At 41.3% G+C, this 12,415-nt stretch overlaps 1 protein-coding gene across 1 annotated transcript in view; it reads right to left on the bottom strand.

Annotated features, from left to right (window-relative positions):
* The window catches only part of FAM227B (family with sequence similarity 227 member B), a 526,050-nt gene that overhangs the window by 401,359 nt on the left and 112,276 nt on the right, over nt 1-12,415 (bottom strand). The window contains exon 10 of the mRNA XM_089670312.1: nt 9,534-9,647. Within this exon, the coding sequence (XP_089526438.1) occupies nt 9,534-9,647 (114 nt within the window). The remainder of the gene's footprint in view (nt 1-9,533; nt 9,648-12,415) is intronic.

The following is a 12,415-nucleotide window of genomic DNA, read 5'->3' as shown; positions in this document are numbered from 1 at the left end:
TGTATTGTCTCTTAATAAAAAAACCCAACAGGGAATGTGGGAATTCCTTAAAACGACTGCAAAAAAAACCTGGAACAGATTTTGAACCAATATAGTCACAAAAAGATATGGTTCGGTAACTGGACTCTCTAGCTCCTACCACAAACTAATACCATTTTTGTGTGACCTGACTCTTTAATTCCTTGAAATATAGTTTAGTTACTCCTGACCTCTTACTATGCTTTCAGTCAAAACCTTGCTAATTGAACTCTCTTCTCCTGTGGTGTAAAATTGAATAATGCCAAACAAAAGGTTTGTCGCGTGCTTCATAGCAGAATGGCATTGTATTTTATGATTGTACTATGTGAAAACATCATGTAGCCAGGTGCTTGGCTAAGAATGGAGAGTGAGAGAAACACTGGCTGCAGCTGCTCTCTGTAGTGCTGAACTGACTAAAGTGATATTAAAGTCTTTTTTTTTTCTAAGGACAAACATGTCATACTTACCTGCTCTGTGCAGTGGTTTTGCACAGACCAACTCAGATCCTCCTCTTCTCGGGTCCCCCGCTGGTGCTCCTGGACCCTCCCTCCTGCTGAGTGCCCCAGAGCAAGCAGTTTGCTCTGGAGGCACCCAAGCAGGCGCGCTTCTGAGCCGTGGCTCTGTGTGTCCATTTACACAGAGCCATGGCTCGGCCCCACCCCCTACAGAGAAGGTTTTTTACCTTCATGTATAAAATGCATGAAGGTAAAAAAATGTTCAGCCTTTAGAACCACTTTAACAGCTCTTTCAGCAAGAGGAGGGAGCTGCTGAGCAGGAAGAGTTCCACATACTGAATCAGGCAACAAGGCACTGTGGAAACTGTACTCCAGAACAGAGACTATGAACTTGAGACTATGAACAGAGGCTTTTGAATTTTATTCCCCAGAGAGGAAATTGCTAAGAGGAGGGGAAAGAGCTGCATTATCCCAGGCTCTACAGGCCATAACTTGAGGAGGACCAGAGAGTCACATTGCTGTCCAATGTACACCACCACTGCTGCATATCGGCATCCTGAGAGGGATCCAGAATTCTGAGTTTGGGAGTGCCGACAGACAGAGTCACCTGGGTGCAGAGCAGAGAGTGGACTTATTGCTGTGTGAGTGGATTGTGAGCTGCAATCTCACTGGGACTGGTGAGCTTCTGCCTGGGGATTTACTACTGCTGGAGACAGACTGAGCCCTTTAAGAACCAATCATACAGTCTTCAAGTAGCCTTATTTTCTACCTGTGACTGGGACTGTAATCATGTGCACCAATAGTACAGCTCGACCCCAATGCTAGCCGGCTGAATAATTAGTACTAAAGACTGCCCCTTTACAGCTGCTACACAGAGACCTTTGTCTATTGCTTATGCTAAGAGGTACCTCTCAGTGGACATCACACTATATTCCAGCCATTCTCCCAGAGTCATCCCCTTGAAACATATCTTACAATGAAAAGTGTTAGGGTGGGGCTAGTGTTTACATCATTATGCTACCGGACCAGCCGGTGGTCTGTTGGTATTACTGCCCTTCTAACAGTGCATAATGTGAGTACCTTTTTAAGTATATAATTATATAATGTGGTTTCAGGCTATGGAGCCTTTGTGATTTAAATCTTTGCTGGTACTGAATTATATCCCTGCAGGCAAGGGTTTCCATCATCCAGTCCATATATGACATTGCAGTTGACCGATATCACTGAGCTTTTACAAGACCTCCTATAATTTGGGGTCTTGTTTTCTGGTAAGAGGCCGATGTTTCTGTGTGGTGGTGGATCTCATTGGGAAACACAGAAAAGCTTTGAGTATCACTGATGGACTTTATTTAACTGATTTCTGCAGGATTTGCACAAAGTTTATGGACATTCACAGTTGATGATAATTTAAAGTTACAGGCAACATATTTTGATATTCTCCTAGACAGCACTCTAAACAAGTTACAATACTATTGTTTACATTGCAGATAAGGATTGTGTACACGGTTTATTTCTGATTCATGAGTAAATACTAGTCTAGTGGTAAAGAACACTACTCTACGTTACCTTGACATAGTGATTATACTGTCCAGCGGACTGTCTGAAGCTACCATCTGTGTGCTCATTTATGCTCAAACCAGCATTTATTCTAACCTGTACAAATACACGGAGTTCATTTACTACTAAACAGTCTTGTGTCTATTTCCTGGTACTATTTCACAGCCACGGTAAAGGTATCTATTCTCATGTTCTTATAAGTGCTTGTAGTAACTTTCTTTCATTCAGGTATGTCAGAGGGGCTGAGGTTGTTGAGGCACGAAACTGAGAACCCAAATTGCCAAGTGGCTCCTGCAAGGCTAGCACAATGGCCGGTGCTTCCACCAGAGAAACTAAGCGGCCGCCTAGGTCGCACTGCCACCTAGGGGCGTCTGGGCACAGCACAGTGTGAGATGCTGCCAAGTCATGAATGATCCTTCAGCTGAGGGAGAAGAAGCAGCAGGGAGGAAGAAAGGACAGAGGAATATGCCGGGTGTCTGGGGCCAGTGTAGCAGCTGGGCTGCTGCTCCTTCCAGTGTTCTTCTAAGACTCAGTCCCTTACTGCAAGCCGGCTGGTGGCTGCTGATCACTGTGGCGTTCCAGCCCTTCTCTTCCCATTCATCAGCACAGGCAGAGCTGCACTTGTGCAGGAAGGTAATGTCTGACTCTGATATCTCGTTTCTGTGTGAGTGTGACCCGGCCGGTCGGATATCCTTCACATGTGCAATGTGTCAGTAAGTGATGACATCATCATGATCCCACAACCTGCCTTTCTAGTGCCTGCTGATCTATGTCAATGTTGATGGTGGTGTGCTATGTCGGATCTGTCACTGTGTGGGATCACTCAGTTCAGCTGCCTGCTGTCACAGCGTTTTATCTCTCTCCATTGCCTGGGGAACGCCAGCCTGGGATCTGTCAGAGTGTGGATCCATCATCCTCCACTCACTGCAAATGTCACCCTGCCACTGCCAGCCACAGATACAGTCCATCCATGACATTGATTTTGTCTTTAATACTGGTGCTGTTGGTATCTTATGGCACTTGTTTTTGCAAATTAAAAGAAATTTAGCAGTGCCATGTTTTTTGATTTAATATTTTCTACTGTTTTTAATTTTTTTTTTTTGGTGGGGTGGGTTGCGACAAACATAGCTGGTCTTGCCTAGGGCACAGAATAGTCTAGCACCGGCCCTGGGTAGCACTACAAATAGACCACATCAATTTTGAGTTTTGAAAGCAGGTGTAATGTGGTTGCCAAATAAGTGTTGCGTATGCTTTACTTCCTTTACCTATGAGTATAGGCCAGCAATGGGCAAACTACGGCCCGCGGGCCGTATACGGCCCGGCGGACTTTTTAATCCGGCCCGCGGAGAACGTGAGGGGAGCTAGGCTCCTCTCACAGTCCGCCCTGAAGACCGGTGTAGCATGAAAATCTGTCTCCTATGAGGATCTGTCCCCCTCAACGTATCTGCGCATGTGCCGGAGATCGCCGATCGGCTACTAATGCCTGAAACTGGCACATGCGCAGATACGTCGAGGGGGACAGATCCTCATAGGAGACAAATTTTCATGCTACACCGGAACGGCGCGGGAACATGGCGAGAGGAACGCGCGGAGCAAAGGTAAGTGAATTGACACAGGGGGGACTTGGGGACTTAATATGGGGAATTAATTACTATAGGGGGGATGAATTACTATGGGGGATGAATTACTATATGGGGGATGAATTACTATAGGGGGGATGAATTACTATGGGGGATGAATTACTATATGGGGGATGAATTACTATGGAGATGAATTACTATATGGGGGATGAATTACTATGGGGGATGAATTACTATATGGGAGATGAATTACTATATGGGGGATGAATTACTATGGGGGAAGAATTACTATATGGGGGATTAATTACTATGGGGGATGAATTACTATATGGGGGATGAATTACTATATGGGGGATTAATTACTATGCTTACTATGGGGGAATATTACTATACTTACTATGGATGACACACATCATTCATCTATTCTTGGTCCGGCCCCCGGGTCCAATATATGAACCCATTGCGGCCCTCAAGTCAAAAAGTTTGCCCACCCCTGGTATAGGCCCTTAGTGAGAAAGGCTTGTTACCAAAATCCAGTAATGCCTATAGGTTTTCTCTGTCTAAAGATGAAGTATAAAGCTACATGTTTTAATGAAGGTTTATAAAAAAAATGTTCACTTATGATCATATATCCAACAACACACATATATTGGAATAAGGTAGAGCATTTACTTAACCTCCCTGGTGGTATTCCCGAGTGTAGCTCGGGGTGAAATTTCAGTACCAAATGCGGTATCCCAGAGCTACACTCGGGCTTACCATGCGGCGTTGCTCAGGGATTCCCTGCAGCGCTTACCTTGTCCTTCGCTCCCGCGATGTCCCTCCTGCAGCGTCCCCGGCCATCTCCTCTGGCCGATGCCGGCATCCGGTTTCCGGTCCCTGTGACGTTGGGACGTACGGGGGCTGAAACTGGCGGCAAATTTAAAAATTTTAAAAACTGTCATTTGTTTGTAAACAAATATAACATAGCAAAACATTGCTGTTTCAAAGCATTTCACATACATTTTGTCCCTAGTGCTTTGTCCTGTGCCCTGCCTGCATTTTGACTGTTCTTTCTGCCTGGAAACTTAGAAAAGTCCATGGCGTCCAAAAAGCACCCTTTTAGGTCAAAAGCAGTTTTAGACCAGCTAGAGAACAGCGATAGTAAATCTGAACCACTTGCAGAATTGAGTGATAATGATTTGTGGTGAAATTCGTCATCAGACACTGAAAACGATTTTGCGACTTTGCTCAGCGATGTGCGAACTTGGTGCTATATTTCAAATTTCAGTGTTTTTGGTTTGATTATATTATTGAATTCAATTTATTATTATATTATTATTTTTTATGATTATTTATTAAATTATAATTTATGATTTCGTGTTTCAAGTTTTATCATATCCGGAATGTTTACTAGACTCTTGTTCGGATAGATTTCAGTGAGTTATTCCTAAAAATTACAGGCCTACAATAAAAAAACTACATATTTCCATGCAAAATAATGGTACCGCTTTTAGCACCAAAAATCTGAAATAATCATACCGCCAGGGAGGTTAAAGTACATTTTTTATCTGATCAATGAAGGTGATCTCCGTGCACAGAAAAAATGCTTCCCTTCCCCTTCTATTTTTTCGTCTGCAGTGTAGAAGGGTTCTTCTTGCTGGGCTCATGTCAGTTCTGTTGACATGAGGACTCTGTATTAACTGTCCATCATAGGGCCCTAAAATGTTCAAGCAACAGCCTCATGATGTCATAATGTGAGGGGCAGCAACAATATTGCTCGACTGCACAAAAAGAGGCTTCCTATCACTGGCAACAGTATGGAACCTCACAGCCACATGACAGGAGATTGAGGTAAGCATTCTTTTGTCCTTTGTATTTCCTTCTTTAATGCAAATATATTAACTAGGTGTCCATGGAAAACCAATGTTTTTTTTTTATACCAAAGTGATGCTTTAACCATTTGATTGTCAATTAGATATCTCATACCGCATAGCTGTCCCTCACTGTGTAGCCAGTGATGTACTGTATGTGGGTTTGTAAAACTAAAATATTTAATAAGTTGGACAGCACAGTGGTTAAGTGGTTAGCACTTCCAACTAGTAGCACTGGGGTCATCGATTCAAATCCCACTCAAGACACTACCTGCAAACAGTTTGCATGTGCTCCCTGTGTGTGGGTTTCCTGATATGTTTATTCGCTCTTGTCTAAATTGGCCCTAGTATGTGTACGTGTGAATGTGCATTTAGGGACCTTAGATTGTAAGCTCCTTGAGGACAGGGACTGTTATGAATGTACAATATACATGTAAAGTGTTGTGTAAAGTGACAGCGCTATATAAGTACCTATAAAAAAAATAATAATCCTGTTTCTCAGCAAAACCCACTCCATACTACAACTATCACCCCGTTTCAAGATCAAATCAAGGCGAAGAGAATAGATTTATGTTCACTCACTTCCCTCTGCAGGGTCAGGTTCAGTGTTTTTTAGACAGGTGAGGAAGAAATTAAGAGTTCAGCATGGAGATAAGGCCCAAGCCAATTTAAACCCCCGATAACATCACATTAACTCTGTAAACATTTAGAGAGGCATAAAGGTTTCCCCATGTATAAAGACAAAAAAAGAATAATATGGAAAAAACACAGAAATTACATAATGTAAATATGTACACAATATGGCCCAAAGATATACATAAAATCACTGTTAGGCTATACATGTTAGGTGTTCTTGAACACACATGTATTACAATATTTTAAGGATATTATTTTAGTTTAAGGCAAAACAGATGGAAGTATTAAAGGTTTGTCATTAAAAGTGCCTATTTACAGCCTTGCATTATTTTTGTTTTGTTTTAGGTAAGATTAATTTGTCATGTATAACCACAGTATAATTTCATCTTTTACATTTAGCAGAAATTTTAGATTGTTGTAGGCACTAAACAGATATTAGTGTATTTTATATACTTAAAAATAGTATCTTTTATTTTGATTTGTTCTATTTTGTTTGCTTCTAGGAAATATGTATTTTAGGGAGTCAGTTAATATACAGCTCCTTCCACCTATGCCAAAACCTGTGGAATTAATTCCAACTAAATATTGCAAGTACTTTAAAACAGCATCAGCAATGGCCCACCCATCATACTCTGTATCTCCATTCTACTTTGAAAAATGCCAGGCTTTAGATTAGGAAATGATGCTGGGCTCAGGTAATTTGGAAATATCGTGGGGCCACTGCCACATTTAATTTCCAGGAATTGTGATAAGGCCAGAAACAAAGCAAGGTGATGTGCATGTGAGTTGTCTATGAAGATCACTTCATAGACAAGAGCCAAACACAACACATGCAGCATTGCTTTTCACCGCATGCTACTACTGTAACAGGGGGAAATGCCCAGTACCAAACAATTAAAAGGGACACAGATTAAAAAAAAAAAAAAAAAAAATCAACAGTCCTATTTCTCTGTCTGGTACTGCCCGATGGTGATAACATCTCTGAGAGCACAGCCTGGATAGGGGACAAAAGGTGATGATCTGTGTGTCTCCTATTTCATGGATGACAAGGAATGAAGGCCCTTCTGCAGGAACACTCATCTTAATAGACCAGGAATTCGCAACCAGGATGACCCCGGGGGTTCCACCAAAATGCAGAAATGCACAGTTGCAGTTAAACTTTTATACAAAGCTTTACATACTTGCCAAAACAGCAAATGTAAAAGTGCTGCTATTTACTGTTGCTTCCAGATGTTAAACTTGCTGACACCAAAGAAAAAAAAAGTTGGTACTTATATAATATATTCCTATCCATAAAGCACAATTAAGTTCATCCATAACTATGTAGCCAGGTGCTGGCTATATCATTATGCCATTCAGGGATATTTACAGATGAGACTATGGTTAATCCTTTTTCCCTATAGTGCTCAGTACTGGGACTGCTACATCACTTCCTGTTAGAAGAGTGGATCCAGTTCTTCTGACAGCAGAGGATCTTGGGACTTGTATTCCTAAAGACAATACACACTGTATTTCTGAGTGCTGATTGACCTACAACTACCAGAGTGCTGAGGAACCAGAAGGTGGCTAGGGGGGAGATTTATTGTAAAGAAAAGGACTTGGTGTGAGATTCAGATTCACTCTCTTGGTGTGAGATTCAGAGCTGAACACACAAAGACTGTCGTTGTCTTCCAGAGACAGGTTGCTGGCTACTGCTGTGTGACTCTGCATACCAGTTCAGCACATCGGTGACGCCGATCGCCACATCGGCATTGAATCAGCTTCTCTGCATCAGGACTGTCACTATCCAGTCTTCAGCCAGTAATCTCTGCTTGCCGCACTGACAGGCTGTCAGGCAGTAACTCTGTACTTCTCTGCAAACAGCCAAGAGCCTGGAAAGAACCCTGTTCCTAGGAGGCCGTGTTATCCATGGGATTGGTGATCAGACAGATGCCCAACCTCTTTCTGACAACACTCCCGAGACACTGCTTGCAAACACCTTTACACCTCAGTACCAAGAGAATTTTGAGCATTTACCACAGCCTGTTATCTTCATTGAATTACCATTACTTACTACTGTATATGGGTCCCAACATTGCCAACAGAAGACAATGACTACGATCACATCAGGAACTTTTAACATCTCAGGACTCAAATTGCTATTTCTAGTTAAAGGGACTTCTTCGCATTTAAGCCATTGTTATTCAAATTAGGGTGTCTATACCCATTTATGCCAGAGTATGTATATATATATATATATATATATATATATATATATATATATATTCATAATACTTTTGCGTTCCCTATTGTGACATCAGTGGCCCAGAGGGAGCTGATGAGTCAACAAGCCTTTTCTTCCGCCTCCTGTTGCTGGTGTTGCAGTCACATAGTTCCAACGTACCATTTGTCACTGTATAATCTGTTAAAGCAGAACTCCAGGTTCCAACTATTTTTGTGATTACTGATCCTCTCCCTAAATTCTCTTGAACTGCTCACACAGTTTAAATCATAGTGCCCTATGTTTCTTGCAATTCATGAGTTTCGGGCCCCAGTGACGTCATATTTCCTTGGGAAAAAATTGCTTGCTTCTGGCGCTGGGAGTAGGACTCTGTCTCGCTCTACATCACATCTGAGCAGGGAATGGGGACTACATTTCCTATGATGCAGAGGGAAATGCAGGAAATGAGTCAGCATGTGCAGTGAGCTGGAGGAGGAGTGGAGGGTGGAGTTGGCACTGATAGCTCTATCTGCTATCCTTAGAGGCTGTGTGTATAGAGAACTGGAGGGGAGGTGGAGCTGAAGCTGAGGGCTGTATTTGCTATGTACAGTGGGTGTCTCAGACCAGGAATACCAGACTACTGAGTCCACCCATTTCAGTGAGCAGGGACATAATTATGTCTCTGTTAATTGTAAAGAACTACAGGGAGATAGAGAGAAGACTGGTGGCCAGGGAGAAACACAGCATAGTGGCCACCGGTCTTACAAAACGGATTTCAGAGGTATTCAAGCCAGGATTTAAATAATGCACCCTGTATTTCTCAAAGATTACATAGTGGGAAGAGAAACAAGCAGCACATTGTAATAAGGTATGACAGCACTAATATTGCCAGCTAATAGATGTTCTGGCTGGAGTTCTGCATTAACCATTGCTATTTGGTTATTTCCATTTTATCAGTGTTTTGATTTTATGCATTAACTAGGGATGTACCTCCTAAACCATTATGTGGTCTACTCTTTTGAACGAGCCTAATATAGAGGTGTTACTAGAGAATTGTGTCTCTTGCATTAATATTTCATACTGTTGAAATATGTCTGAATCCAGACTGTCAGAGGTGTCGGGAGGCTTGCAAGTTCAGGGCAACCACTGAGTACAAGCATTATCAAGCGGCCCCTGTGGGGGGTAGTGCTACAACTATATCAAATTCACAGGTAAAAAGAATGCTTCGACATACCATTTGGTTGATTTTCTAGTTGAAGGGTAACGTTTCCTTTAGAAAACTGAAGTTTATTCTTTTCAAGAAAATGTAAATCCCACTTTTTGCATGAATAAGGAATGGGCTTAATACCTGTATAATGGAAAGAAAATTTCAGCTTGTCACACTTACTTAAAAAACTCATACAAGTAATTGCTAAATTTCAGGTCATCGGCTGAAAGTTATTATGGCATCCATACTTGGGTTTTCCCACGCTGTCTAAAAAATACCATCTTTACATAAGGAGAATAGTCAATTACTTATGACCTGCTAATATGTCCAAGCAACTTACAAACCACATACATAAGTATGTATTTATGGTGTGAACAGTTATAAAGCATGCATAATATGGAAGCAATATATGACACATCTGCCTATAAAAAAAATAATAATTTAGCCAGAAAAGTACCAGTGTATTTATTCTGCTCTTAACAAAAGCCATTCTTGTCCAACATCACACATTTCATAACCTGGGATAAAGCATAGTAGTTGACTGCACTAAAACTGCTTCAACAATTGAAAGGGTTATACAGACTGAAATATAGCAAAAACAATATACCCCTAAGACTATGATTAATATATAACAAAAAAAAAAAGTAATGTAATCAATATAAATATAAAACCCCTATCGAGTAAAATATACAATGCTACAACATAAATACAGTGTCAATGGTGAAACACAAATGTAACAACATGAAAGTCCATCACATCTTCATAAATATAAACACATCTAATGCACCAGTGTCCACTTGTTTCTTCCACATGTGTAAAAGCAAAGTGTGTTATTTAATAAAATTGAAAAATGCAAATTCTGGTGCAACTCTGCATAGAAATCAATTAGCTTCCAGGTGTTATTGCCAAAGCTTAATTGAACATGCTAAAAGCTGATTGGCTACCATGCACAACTGCCCTAGATTCTGAATGCACCAGTTTTAGTAAATCTATCCCAATGTATTTATATTGTATCATTGTTTAGTTTACACAGTAGGGGGTGTTGGTGATTTATACTGATTACACTACTTTTTAAAGTTATATATTAAGTGCTGTAGTAGGGGTATATTGTTAGGTCTGTATATTCATTAGGGTGTTTAAATACAGCAGCCATTTGTGAATTCATTTTGTTTAGAGGCAGGACAGAGTGAGGATCTATAAAGGTGAAAGGGATAACCCAAAAAACAAAAATATGCTAAAGGAATCTAGAGGCAACTGCACATGCTTGCACATAGGCATAGCAAACATGCAAAAAAAAAATTAGCTAAAATGCTCTACACACTTGCAGATCCATTATTTCATAAAAACACCCCAAACGCACATAACGATCAAGTGTTTTACTGCGCGAAAACGCACAAAAGGGCCCGTTGCAAAACACACTTTGCTCAGTGCCAAAGATTAGTACATGAGCTTCTTTAGAATGCATATAAAATGGAGGGAGGTCCATTCAAATGAATGTTGCCACTCCAAAAACATGCTTTAAAAATGCACCAAAAGATATGCTAAAAATACAACCTGACAGCATTGCTCAGGTGTGAATGAGGCCTTAGCGTGTTTTTGGAGTGGAGGGTGCCCATTCAAATGAATGGTGCAGCTCCAAAAACGAACTTTAAAAATGCACAAAAAAGTGCTAAGTTATGAACAGGGCATTACAAGGCAAATATATAAAATCTAGACCAATGAATTAATCCAGCATGAAACTTTGGTCACTTCGGCTCTCTCTCCTTGTGTAGGGTAACTGGTATTGTATCAGCCCCTCTTCTAGTTTTCTGCTGGCAGCCTGTAATGAGTGGTGTACACAAAGTGGGTTTATATGCTTCACTAATAATGACCACCCCAAAAAGTGGGACAATAATAAATTCCCAAACAGGGAAGAAATTGCTAACAACCTGATGTGGTTAACAGAACAAAACACTGGTGTCAACCCCCAGAAAGAAGAGGTCCCAAAGGGAATCTAGCACAAAGAAACAAAGAAACAGGTCCAGGGAAGAATAATCAGCTGGTCTACATGGGAAGGCCCAAGGTCAAACATCCCTAATGTTTAGGGACAAGGGGACAAAACGTTTTGAACTAAAGGAGGTCATCTAGCTAAACAATCAGCTGCGCTAAGTGACACCAAAACATGTACCATATTGGTACAACGCAATAGCCACAAAAGGCATGAAAGACCCTAAGCCCATCAGAGAACCCAAGGGTTCAATTCCAGAATGTCAACATGACAAAGTAATAGGATGCAAGGAAGACAGAAATGTAGATTAGAACTCTTAGAAGAATGTGGAAATGGGGACAACCAATGGACATGACCTGCAGAAGGATTTTGTAAGGCCTGCTTAACCCTGACTACAGCCATGGCTCTAGAGAGTTTTTGACTCCCCTACACATCCCCAAGTCTAGTGAAGCATTAACATCCATGGAGTGAGGAACGGAAATCTCAGCTGAAACACTAGTACTAAGAGTTTCCACCTGAATACTGGTGTTCCTGTTATGGTGGTACACTGGTTAATCCACAGTGGGAATAGTTCACTTTTTTAACAAATTCAATAACTACCAGGGCTCTTCCAGCCCACACAGAGGAATACCTTGGATAGCAGGTGGAAGTCGAAGGTCTAAAAGACCCAAGGCTGGAGACAGAAGGTTGGTCCTCCAAATGCAATGGTAGAATGCACAGCATCAATAAACTCCAACACGAGCCCTTGCAAATATGATGTAATGGCATGTGCTTTAAAAACAGTCCATTCAGAAATAGACTGTTGAGACTCTGAATCTGAGTGAGATATTATCACAGGGAACAGTGTCCTGGGTTTTTCTATCTGCTGTGGAGGGCCCGAAATAGACTCTGCAGAGTATGGTGCTAGTAGCGTTTAAAGCCT

This window comes from Staurois parvus, unplaced genomic scaffold, assembly GCF_062004578.1.
Source record: "Staurois parvus isolate SC_StPar_1 unplaced genomic scaffold, SC_StPar_1.0 ptg000089l, whole genome shotgun sequence".
Lineage (NCBI taxonomy): Eukaryota > Metazoa > Chordata > Amphibia > Anura > Ranidae > Staurois > Staurois parvus.
The sequence above is the reverse complement of the archived record's forward strand: the minus strand, read 5'-3'. Positions and strand labels throughout refer to the sequence as shown.